Source organism: Rattus rattus, chromosome 1 (assembly GCF_011064425.1).
Source record: "Rattus rattus isolate New Zealand chromosome 1, Rrattus_CSIRO_v1, whole genome shotgun sequence".
Lineage (NCBI taxonomy): Eukaryota > Metazoa > Chordata > Mammalia > Rodentia > Muridae > Rattus > Rattus rattus.
Window position 1 is genome coordinate 20290741 of NC_046154.1, and position 12621 is coordinate 20303361.

General features: G+C 51.5%; 1 protein-coding gene across 2 annotated transcripts in view; it reads right to left on the reverse strand.

Moving 5' to 3' along the window:
- The window catches only part of Ece1 (endothelin converting enzyme 1), a 101692-nt gene that overhangs the window by 34631 nt on the left and 54440 nt on the right, over positions 1-12621 (reverse strand). For both annotated transcript variants that reach the window (XM_032895816.1, XM_032895822.1), the window contains 2 exons: positions 9278-9419; positions 3089-3301 (listed from right to left, as the gene is read on the reverse strand). In XM_032895816.1, coding sequence (XP_032751707.1) covers positions 3089-3301; positions 9278-9419 — 355 coding nt within the window. The remainder of the gene's footprint in view (positions 1-3088; positions 3302-9277; positions 9420-12621) is intronic.

Here is a 12621-nt window from a genome sequence, read left to right on the forward strand (position 1 = left end):
TGTCTGGGCAGAAGCATGCGGGGCCTGGAGTCTCCGTCAGGCAAGGCCAGTGTTTGTTTTAGATAAACCACAGACTGCTCCAGGCCTCAAGAGTTCCATCCAAGAAGCGAGAAGAGGGGCTGATATGGGAGGCGCCCAGCTCTTTAGGACAGCACCATTGTCACTTCCTGGTGCCGAGTGCAGGTCAGGGGTCAGGCCCTGCACTGTATCAGACAATACAGGAAGATGGATGTGGTGTTACCGGCCAAAGAGAAGGAAAGGGAGCCCAGGAGAGAAAAGGGACCTGCTAACAAAGGCAGGTGAATGAATGAGCGTGCTGGAATCTAAACCCAGGCATTCTTAGGCCTCCCTGAGAAAGTGGACTGGCTCTCAGCACGTGGGCGTGGCCATGTGTGCAACTTGTCATAACATTTCCCCACAAGCGGCTCTTTCTTGGATCACACCCAGTGTATAGACAAATGACTGGGTAACTCGTCCAAGGTCACATAAAAGTGGCGGGGGCCAGGGCAGGCCCTCTAGTCTTTCTGTTTCTTGTTCCTTCTTGCCAGTCAGTGTGCTGAAAAACCAGGCCAGAAGACAGTCCACCCACCCCCACCCCCAGCCACTAAGAGGTCCAGCCCCTACCTCCCTGACTGAACCATCAAATCCACCAAAACCATTCTCCGATGGAAGTGGCTCACTGCTGTGGACTCTGCACCAGGGAGAAGTGTTTTGTAAGGCAAACAGAGGGCAGCAAGGGGAAACCGAGATGGTAACATCGGGAAACTATAATCAAAATGGAAACAAGAAGACATAAGACTGTACAGTTCATGCCCAGTGACCAACAGAAGCTCAGCTCAGGAAACTGGAATGTTCCATGTTCTCAGAAAGACTGGTATGAGGGATACAGAAAGGCAGGGAGATAATTAGCCACCCCCACTTCCCCTGTACACTGCCCCGTGTAGCACCCCCCACCTCCAGCTCTGGTTCTGGGGGTGGACCCTGGGGCTTGTGCGTGCCAGGCGAGCGCTCTTCTCCAACCTCTCTCCCCAGCCCCGATAGCTAACTGTTCTTTATGGAATCTGTGATGCTTCCATGGTCACGATAAGCTTGCGTTAAATATTGTCAGGATCGATCCTTGTTTTGCTTTTGAGAGCGGTTCTCATACAGCCCAGGCTGACCTTAGACTTGATGTATAGCAACGAATGGCTTTGAACTCCTGATCTTCCCTGATAACTGGCCCAAGTCATCCTGAGACAGAAGATAGTCTATGATTTTGCCTTCCTCTGAGGCCTCGCTGCATCCTCGCCAGTGACCTGCGAGATTCCATGTTATGATGGGAGTTGCCAAGGACCTGGGAGGCCCCTCTGCCATCAGGTACCTTGTGAGGGACGAGACCACATAGAATTCACACAAAGCCACCAGAAGGGCAGCTGTGTTTCTCTGAACTGAGGCCGGGCCCCATGTTCACCCCTAAACCACTGCACTGGTCACGGTGACCACTCACAGTGACCTTCTGTGTCAGATGGCACTGAGAGTCGGGTTTGACAGAGCTGAGAACTGTGGTGTACAACAGACTCCTGGACAAGCAGCCACAGTTTGTAGGGGACTTATTTGGCTTTAGAGAACCCTGCAGTGTGGACATGATGCCACCAGGCCCTACTGGTCACCCATGTCAAGGTCTTAATTGGTTGTTACTGCACAGGGCGGATCCTACCATCATCCTGACCTAGAGGGACAGGGTAGATAGAAAGTCATAGTCCAAGACTGGAGGCCACTCGCCGTGGACCTGACAGCTTAGTGGGGGCAGATAAAGCAAGCAGACTCAACCTGCATCGGATGGGCTGAGGGGTCCTGCTGAGGAGCTGCTGGGGCCTGTGGGGGAAAGGGTGTGTAGGGAGCCTAGCAACAGCCATGGTCTGAGGTTGGAAAAGGAAGGCGAGGTGTCCTTAACCCACTTGCAACTGAAGGACTTGGCTGCCTGAAAAGCAGCTGTTAAAACCATTTCCTATCTCCTGAGACTTCGTTGTCGCTTAGAGAGGATCTGCCCTCTTTTAAGCAGCTACTTCTGTGTCACTTACTCCTCAGTATGTTGAAGGGCTTTAAAAAGCCTGACAAGCTAGATGTTATACCTGTAATCCCAGCACTAGGGAACGAAGGCAGGAGAATTACTTCTGTTTGAGGGCAGGCTGGACTACACAGGGAGACCTTGTTTCAAAAATCCAACCAACGGCCAAGACAGAGTCAAGTATTCATGAATCTAAGTGGCATCGGTGACCGATGGATTAATAGATTTTTCACTCTCTGGCCTTTGCCCAGTTTTGGGAGCCCCAGGAGAGGGAGCTGGAAAGGGTTTCGGAGATCACTGGTAAGGATCCAGCGAGGGATTAGAGGAAGGCAAAATCACAGGTCAGTACATGTGGTCCAGCACATGCTGGGACTCCTGGGAGAGAAGACACTGGGTGGGTAGGACCTTGTATATTAACCAGGAATATAGCAGCAAGCAGGACACATTTGGGAATCTAAGCATGGACTCCATGGTCAAAAGAACTTTGTACAGTCTTTTTCATGGCTGATCACCAGGAGACCAGGTCCTATAGAGTAACGGACTCAGATTTCTCTTTCCTTCTTTCTTTTTCTTTTTGACATAGGATCTCATGAAGCCTAGGTTAACTTTAAACTGAACTTTTGATCCTCCTGCCTCTACCTCCCAGTACTGGGATTGTGCTGATACCACACCCGGTTTTACTCAAGCTGGGGACTGAACTCGTGGCCTTGTGCATGCCAGGCAAGCATTCTTCCAACTGAGCTATAACCTGTGCCCTCCGTGACCCCACCACTGATCAACACGTACAGTCTGAGCTGGAGTGTCTGATCTCAATTCTTTTTACTGAGGATACTACAAACTCAGCCAGTGCCAGCCAGGAGCGGAGTGAGCTGTGCCCTGAAAGTCGAGGTTTGAAGCTGTGTACTCTCTCAGTGACAACCGCCCCACACAGGCTCTTCTGATCTCATGTTGCAAACGAAGAGGCTAAAGCTCTGAGTTAACCAGTTCACTCCGGGTCACACGGTAGGGGACACCACCCTCCCCAACCCCTTTGTTGCTTACCCAGCAGATGCTTAATGATGGCTTGGTTGTGCTCCCAGAGATTGCTGAAGGTCCCCCAGCGTGAGTGACCGTCGGGAACGGGGTTGGCCTTGATCCAGCCACCACAGGCGTAGCTGAAGAAGTCCTGGCAGGGGTCTACCGTGGGGTCCATGGAGTTTAGGATGGAGCTGGTCACTGAGACACAGGCCTCGGTCAGACATACCGGAGGCGTTCCTGAGGGTCAAGGACAAGAAGCCAATGAGAGGTGAGCAGTGCAGGTGACCTGAAGCCCAGGTGTCCAGGGGCCAACGCCCCACCTGGCATTGACTTAGCCGGGTGGCTACCAGATCCCTCATGGGATACAAGCTCAGTAGATTTGGAGTCTCTTGGCACACAGAACTTAGGTTAACTGCGTAAACTCCCTTCCATGGCTCCAAAGAACTCTAAGTCGATTTTCTCTCAGCGATCTTTCCTTCACGATGACTTCCGATCTGATGTCAACGGTTCATTTTCCAGTTCGCACATTTATATTTTCAATAAAATTAACACTGAATCTTTTCCAGGTTCTGTCTGTCTGCCTGCCTGTCTGTCTGTCTATCTGTCTGTGTGTGTGTGTGTGTGTGTGTGAGAGAGAGAGAGAGAGAGAGAATATTGTACAACGTGCATAGCCCACATGTACATGTGTGTTCATATGCCATAAACACACAATACACATGTACGCATGCATACACACATGTGCACACACATGCACAATCACACACAATTAGGGCAGAGAATACAGTTCAGTTAGTAGAACCCTGGATTCAGTCCCCAGTACCACGTAAATCAGAGTGCGGTGGCTCAGGGCTGAAATCCTCACTTGGGAGGGATAGGCAGGAGGATCAGAAGTTCAAAACCCTCGACCACAAAGAGTTACAGGAAGGTACGTGAGACCCTATCTCGAAACAGAAACAACCCCCCCCCAAACAAGATTATTGTGCTCTTGGCATTTGAATGGAAAAGAATCTTTTCCAAGGGCTGGAAACGGACCCAGGCCTTGCATATGCCAGGCAAGTGCCCTCCCACTGAGTCACAGCTCACAGAGAGCCTTTCTGTGGCAGGAGTGACGGTGCCACTTACAGGAACACTACATCAGATCCCCTTAATCAGAGTTGCACACCCAGGTTCCTGGCCGCCAATTCCTGGCCACCGGGGAAGGCCAGAACCTTATGAGGGCAGAGAGAATGTCTGAGTTTGAAAAGGCCATTCACGGTTAGGATATAACTCCATATTTGGAGAGAGGAGAAATAATACCTATTGTTTTTACTCAGTAAACTGCAGGAAGTCAAGTCTGACAAAATCTTGTCTGGAAATGCCCACAAGACAGACACACAGACAGACAGACAGACAGTAAGGGGACTTGGGCTTGAAAACAACACGAGGTGGTGGCGCAAACCTTTAATCCTAGCACTCGGGAGGCAGAGGCAGGAGGATCTACGGTGAGTCTGTGGTCTACAGAGTGAGTTTCAGGACAGCCAAGGTCACACAGAGAGACGCTGTCTTGAAACGCCCCCTCACCCAGAAGAAAAAAAAGCCAACAAAAAGCACCCCCCCTCCCAATGAAACAAAACAAAAAACCAAGCCAAACCACACCAAATCAAGCCAAATATCTCTCGCCCATGAGGAACTTAATGTCTACTTGATTGACTAGTGAGTGGTTTGGGTCCCCAGCTGACCATAGTTCGTGGCCCCCTTGTCTAAGTTCCCTGCTCCCTGGAAACCTTAGGCCCTCTCTGTATTCCTTCCTGTCTTGGGCACCTGCAGCCCTATCGTGGTCTGTGCTGTGTCACAGCCATCTCCCTGTCTAGTTTCCTGTTAGAGGGTGAACGGCTTTCACGCGTCCTTTCTCCAGCTCTGTGCTTGGTATCCACTGTGCAGTGGGTGTTTGTGGAGTGCATACATGTCCTGCCGAATGACTGAATGAAAGTGTCCTAAGACCCAGTCACCTCCGGGAGAGGTAGGTGGCAAACAGCCCTTTGCTCTGAGACACATGTGATCGGTGAGAAGGCAGCAACCAGCTCAGATGTTTTTTGTTTTTTTGTTTTTTCTTTTTTTCGGAGGTGGGGACCGAACCCAGGGCCTTGCGCTTGCTAGGCAAGCGCTCTACCACTGAGCTAAATCCCCAGCCCCCCAGCTCAGATGTAAATTACTCATCCGACAGTATTCGCCCTCAGTGTCATCCAAGAGGCTGGTGTGTGTGTGTGTGTGTGTGTGTGTGTGTGTGTGTGTGTGTGCGTGTATGTGACTGTGTGTAAATGTGTGTGAGTGTGGAGTGTGTGAGTATGTGACTGTGTGTGTGAGTGTGTGTGAATGTGTGTAGTGTGTGTGACTGTGTGTAAATGTGTGTGAGTGTGGAGTGTGTGAGTATGTGACTGTGTGTGTGACTATATGTGTGTATGTGACTGTGTGTAAATGTGTGAGTGTGTGAGTATGTGACTGTGTGTGTGACTATATGTGTGTATGTGACTGTGTGTAAATGTGTGAGTGTGTGAGTATGTGACTGTGTGTGTGAGTGTGTGTGAATGTGTGTAGTGAGTGTGTGTGACTGTGTGTAAATGTGTGTGAGTGTGGAGTGTGTGAGTATGTGACTGTGTGTGTGACTATATGTGTGTGTATGTGACTGTGTGTAAATGTGTGAGTGTGTGAGTATGTGACTGTGTGTGTGAGCGTGTGTAGTGAGTGTCTGTGAGTGTGTGAGAGTGTGGGTGAGTGTGAGGGAGTGTGAGTGTGTATGTGACTGTATGTGTGAACGTGTGTTTGTGTGTGTGTGTGTGTAGTGAGTGTGTGTGAGTGAGTGTGAGTGAGTGTGAGTGTGTATCTGTATCTATGTGTTTACTGTGTGATGATTGTGTGCCCCACAATCTATAGGAGTCAGTGCTCTCCTCCTTCTACCATGCAGGTTCTGGGTTAGAACTCATGTCAGGCTAACAGCAAGCGCCCTTACCCACTTAGCCTTCTATCTGAGCCTTACAATGCATTAAAATGCTTTGCAGAACAGGGGTTAGGGAAAGGGGTTAAGTCAGTAACCCCGGAACCACATACAAATAAATGCCAGGCACGCACTTGTAAACCCCGTGCTGGGGAGGTGGAGACAGGAGGACCCCTGGGCTGGCTAGCGAGCTGGTGGAACACAATACGTAAGTTCCGGGCCAGCGAGAGACCCCATCATAATGGAGGTGGAGGTGAACGGCATTGCGGTGGATGACATCCAAGGGCTGTCCTCTGGCCTACTCACACGCACATGACCCTACACACACTAAAACAAAACAAAACAAAACAAAAACCAAACTTCCAGCTGGAAAGATGGCCCAGTGGTTAGAGCACTGGCCGCTCTTCCAGAGGACCTGGGTTCAATTCCCAGCAACCACATGGTGGCTCACAGCCATCTGCAACTCTAGATCCTAAATTCTAGTATCTTCTTCTGACCTCTGCAGGTACCAAGCATGCCTGAGATTCCCAAACACACAGGCAAGAGGCTTGGACGGATAAAACGAATAGATTGTTTTAAGTGTTAAAAATAAATAATAAAGAAGCCTTCCTGTGGGGTTAGCTCAGTGGTAGAGCTCCGAAAAAAAGAAAAAGAAAAAAAGAAAAAAAAAAGAAGCCTTCCCGGAAGAATTTTGTGCTAGTTTTGCTGCTGTTTAGAAAACGGCTGCAAACCTCTGGGAGGGGAGGCCTAAGCAGGGAGGCAGGTCAGACTGTCCTCGAGGGCCCAGACTCTGCTTAGAGGTGGGTCTTCCAGAACTGTCTGAGGAGCTGCTCTGCCTGGCCTGGTGTTTACTCAGATGCGGCCAATGTCAGGGCCTGCAGATGCATAACGAGGTTCTGCCAAGACCCAGGCGGCAGCTGCTTTCACAGGTGGTGCCTGGGTCACCTGATCCTTAGCCCAGCTCCACCCTGGGGCAAGAAGGCCATTCTGCTCCTAGGTCTGGACTCGGAGGCAGGAAGAGGAATGGGCCAGAGACAGACACTGGAATCTGCCCACACGAGTCCCACTTGGCAGTGACAACTGCTGTTTGAGATCTGGGGATCAAACTCACGTTGTCAGGCTTGGTGACAAGTAGCTTTAACCACTGAGCCATCCTGTCAGCAGCCCCACGATGCATTTTATTTGGAGGCCATCCCTTGGGAGCCCTCTTTGAGTCCTTGGGGAGTGTGTTAGGGTTCTTAAGGGGAGTCCCAGGGCAACCTGCTCTCCATCCCTGGGCCAAGAGCTGGGCAGACAGTTCTGGGCTCACCCTGCCTGGCTGGATGCTCTGAACTGAAGCTGAGTCAGGATGGGGAATACCTCACTTGTGCTTTGTTGATGAAGTGGACACATGCACACGCTCACATATACACCTCCACAGTCTCACGCACACACACATGCATGTACATACACTCATGCACACAAGCACTCACACGCACACACAGGCGCACAGGCTTGGTAGAGAAAGGCTGTTCCCGGTTCCACTGTTCTCTATACACCTTTGGCCACTCAGCCATTTCCTCAGCTTCTACACACCCATGGCATTCAGGCACAATGCTGGTCACAGGGCTGAAGGCCCAGAACTAAGTACTTAATCAGTCAAGTATGAGTTCAGCGCCTCTGAGCCAGGCACACTTGGAGAAGCATCTCTGTAACCGTTAGTCAGCCAGCTAAATTATCAAGCAATTATTTCTCAAGCGCCTTGTAGATACATAAGCCAGTCACATAGGAACCACGAACTGTCTGAATAAATGACTAAGTGTCCCACACAGAAAGGGCATAAGTCCTAGCCCTCTATGAAGGAACCTAAAATGTCCCCCATCCCATGTCAGGATGGCTGCCCTCAACCAGCTTCATAGTGGAGAAGGCTCAATGCGGCCATTATGCTGGGGTGAATCACAGTTGGTGGGTGGGACCACCTCCTTCAGGGTTTCTCTGATCGATAAGAAAGTAGACAAGTCAGTTGTGGGCAGGAGAGTAGGAGACCCTGGACTTGATCTGAACTTGGATCCATTCTCCCCAAATCCATTCTTCTCGTGACCCGATTATGATAGTGGGGTCAGAGGAACCCATCAGAACAGAGTCGGAGGGGCCTATAAATGCAGGAAGGTTAGAGGGACCCACCATGACAGCAGGGGCCAAAGGACCCATCATGACAGCAGGGCCAGAGGGACCCACCATGATAACAGGGCCAGAGGGACCCACCATGACAGCAGGGCCAGAGGGACACCAGGGCCAGAGGGACCTACCATGACAACAGGGCCAGAGGGATCCATCTTGACAACAGGGCCAGAGAGACCCACCACGACAACAGGCTTAGTGGGCACATTATGAGAGCAGGGTCAGAGGGACCAGCCATGACAACAGGGCCAGAGGGACCCATCGCAACAGGTCAGAAGCAGCTGGTATGTGACCATCCAGTGTGGAGGAGAGCCATGCATGCAGCAGAAACACACAAAGGCTCTAGGGCATGAAGTGCAGGCCTTCCGGGGTGCTGACAGGCTCTGGAAGTGAACCCCGATTATAAAGAGAGGCGGGGCCTTGGCTCTGGATTCCTCTGAAACCTGGGGACCTGTGAGCAAATGCTACCTCTGCACTCAATCCCCCTGGCTTGCAGACTGGGGTGAGTCAGTCACAGGGCTCCAGGGAGGAAGAAATAAGTTGCATGTGTGAGGAGAGGTCCACGGGAAGTAAACGGAAGTCATCACTGCTGTACCTGAGACCAGGGAAGGCAGGCGGCCATGCCTTCACAGTAACAGATCCAAAGCTAACTGAAAGGTCTTTGGGGACACCAGATACACAGGTCATTAGAGTCATGCGTCAATTGGGCACTTCCCCCACATTCAGAGGAGAAACAGGAAAGTCAGTTCTGGAAATTAAGTGCCATCTGACGTAGCCTAGGAAAGCTTTGATCTCATGAAGTAGTCCAGGCTAGCCTTGAAAGCCTCATCCACCTGCCTCAGTCTACCAGGGTACTAAGATTATAGGCTTGAGCCACTGCACCCAAATTTGTCCTTCTGATTTCAAAACCTTTGTATCCCTCACTCTACCAACCCATCTGTCTGGACCCTGAACCCTGAAGCTTCTCTCTCTCTGGCTTTGGAGGCCAATCCCAGTTCAAACAAGGACCTCTGCTTCTAGCATGGAGTGGCAAAGCACGAGGAATGATGGTTAAATCCATCCCAGTTCCCAGATGCACCTACTTGTCCGGTACTGGATGCCTAGGGCTGCCAGGCAGGCCACCAGCCCTGCTGCCAGAAGCGTCACCAGCACTACCAGCCGCTTCTCCACCGAGGTCCGAGCTGCCCAGCACCTCTGGCCGCTCCGGGGGCTGCGGAAGTTCACCTGCAGGGAAGAAGCCAAGAGGGGCAGCGAGACCGTGAGACCAGGGCCCTTCTTCCCCAAGAAGAAGGAACTCCACTGCAGGCCCAGATCCCGGGGAGGCCTCAGGCTGCCCATCTGTCTCAGGGGTGGTCCAGTTCCCACAGAATTTGCCCTAATCCAGGAAAGGAACCACCGCCCTGGCCAGTAGCTTCAATTTACGCTCGGACATCAGCGCTAGCAGCTCAACTCAGGCGGGCTTGTGTTTTCTGTGTTATCCGATACCGGTAGAAGAAGAAAAAAAAATCTACAGCTTTTTTATTTCTCCAGTAAGGAGCTCAAAAAAAAAAAAAAAAAAAAAAAAAAAAAAAAAAAAAAAAGAAAAAAAAAAGAAACAGGATGTTTGGACTTGAAGGCATTCAGAGGGCGGCCAGCTGGGCCCTCCTCAGAGCCCCTGCATCTACAGAGCCAGAGACAAGCATGACAGGACCACAGCCTTGCCCTCTCCCTGCAAGTGGGGACAACTCAGCCCATTTGGTCTTTCTAACCCTCTCAGGGCTGCTTTGCTACTTCTCTTCGTACATACGATGGATCGGAGGTGCCCGGTCACTTTCCTCATAGCTGAATGGGTAGGGCTGAGGTAGGAAGTGGATTCTAGAGCCCACCAGAGGGTGAGACGCTGCTCTTTAGGAGAGGGTCAGGGAAGACGAGAGGAGAAATAAAAGCTCCATTCACGAAGGTCCTCTAAGTGTAGCGGAATGTGCCAGGCCCCTGTAGTCTGGCTAAACAGGAAAGAAAGCACAATGAGGGGAAATGGAGGGTGTAGCAGGCCCTTGGGGGCAGGGGACCGGAGGGGACAGGCCCTGCACTGAGGACCCTCAGCTCATGCTTTTCAAGCCCAGAGCCAGCACGGAGGTGGGGGTGCAGGAGGCCCCTTCTGTTCCAAGAGGAACTCCCTGCAAAAGCCAGCAGGGGCACAGGACAGGAAGGGACTCCAAAAGGTGAGGCTGTTCAGTGACGTCACCCTGTCCAAACATCTGGGTACCAACTCAAGAGGGAGAAAGTGGAGTCCTTTGCTCTGAACTGCTTACAGCCAGGAGGGAAGGCAGATAGTGAGCAGATGGGTGGACTGGAAAGGTTTCCTGGAGTAGATGTCTGGGTTAGGTGTGGACAAATAAAAGGGGATGTGTGCCAGGCATGGCTCTGAGAAAGAACAGGAAATCCATCCCAAGGACTGGAAGAGACGTCACTGCGGCACCGCCCTTCAGAGTGGATGAGGAGGAAGGAGCAAGAGGAGGAAGGAACAAGAACAGAATGGAGTCCTTAAGGGGTCCCCAGCATACCAGGGGACCTAGGGATACCCAACTCTGTCTCGCCACATCCCCACAGAGATGTGCGGAGGGTGCCCCCCCCAGAGCAGGTCAGAGCCCAGCAGGCATCTTGCGACTGGCCCACCAGATCTGAGATGAGTTAACCTAGGGAAGGGCCATCCTGGGGTACCTCCTGGGTGCTAAAAGGGAAAGCGGAACACGAGACGAAAAATTGGGATCTAAAACCAAGAAAAGGATGCTGAGGCTTGAAGCCTTCTCTGAATGCCAGGGAGGTGCGGACCCCATGGTGGTAGCTGGGGGGTGGGGGAGGGCGCTGGCGCTGCCTGAGGAAATCCCTTCTGTTTACTTAAACAGGAAGAGGTAGAGGTTTCTAATCTGTTCAGAGACAGCCTGGGACACATGCTCCCATAGACTGACACCCTTCGGCCATCGTTTATCTTACTCAAGTTTACCTCAGGTTCTGGCATAGAGAGAGGTCCCAAGGCCTTCAGCCAGGTCCAGCCTTGCCGGGGACACTGACATCAGTGCCCCTTCTTGTGGTTGTCCTGCTCCAGGACTTGTCCCAGCCTTTCTCTTTACCTGTGACCTCTCTGGCTGACGGTTACAGCTCAGTTAACAGAGCCATGGAAACCCTGGTTTAAGAGGCTTCCTTTGCCTGAGGGAGCTCTAGGGAGCAGCTAGGACAGACCATTTCAGCTTTGGGGAAAAGGAGGGAAATGCCACTTTGGAGGGACACTGAAGTGCTGTGGTGAGTGGGATAAGGAGGCAAGCAGATGCAGAGACAACAGGGAGCTGAAGGAGAAGGAAGAGGCGTCAGATAAAAGGAACCCAGAGGGGTTGGGGATTTAGCTCAGTGGTAGAGCACTTGCCTAGGAAGCGCAAGGCCCTGGGTTCGGTCCCCAGCTCCGGAAAAAAGAACCAAAAAAAAAAAAAAAAAGGAACCCAGAAGGAAACAAAATGACTAGCAACCTGTATGTGTTTGACGGCTGACTTTTCTTTTTTCCTTTTTGCGCTGTGCTTGTGTGAGCTCCAGAGGAGGCACAGCTAGTGGGGGCTTATGGGGCAGAATTGACAGCACAAGGAGACAAGCCATCTCCCCAGATTGCCCAGGTCCTGCCCGTGAGGCCCCGCCACCCCCAGAGAGAAAACAGGCAGGCAGGGACATCACTGTTCCATGTCAGACTAAGTGTTGAATTTAAACAGATGGCTTCCGCTGTGGATTAATTTAGAATGAAGTCAGAATGGAATTAAAAAGTCTCAGTTCCCACTAAGAACTGCAAACGAGATTTGAAAATGGGGTCAGTTGGGCTGGAGAGATGGCTCAGTGGTTAAGAGCACCCGACTGCTCTTCCAGAGGTCCTGAGTTCAATTCCCAGCAACCACATGGTGGCTCACAACCATCTGTAAAGAGATCCGATTCCCTCTTCTGGTGTATCTGAAGACAGCTACAGTGTACTTATATATATATAATAAATGAATAAATCTTTAAAAAAAAAAAAAAAAAGAAAATGGGGTCAGTAACCTTTGCCGGGGTTCCCTGTTTGACTTTCGCTGCCGGGCCAAGCGCTTCTGGGTTTCTGGATAAGCCTTGTCTCTGAGGGGCTGAGGGAATCAGGAGCAGCTCCTGGGGGCAGCCATTACCTCAAAGCTTCAGGCTGGGACCAGAGTGAGCTGGGCGAATCCTAGTGGACGGGTCTGGGTGGTATCAGGGTACCACTCTGCCCCTTCCCCTGAGCCCCACCCCCAACACCTGCGCCCTGGGGAGGATCCCATGAAATGAGGTCACAAGGAATTGTGTGTTTTCATGTTTTCTTTTAGAAACGAGGGCAGGCTAACCGTCGGAGACAAGGCTGTGGTGGCTTAGAGGGCAGTAGTAGCTTAGAGGTGGACATCCC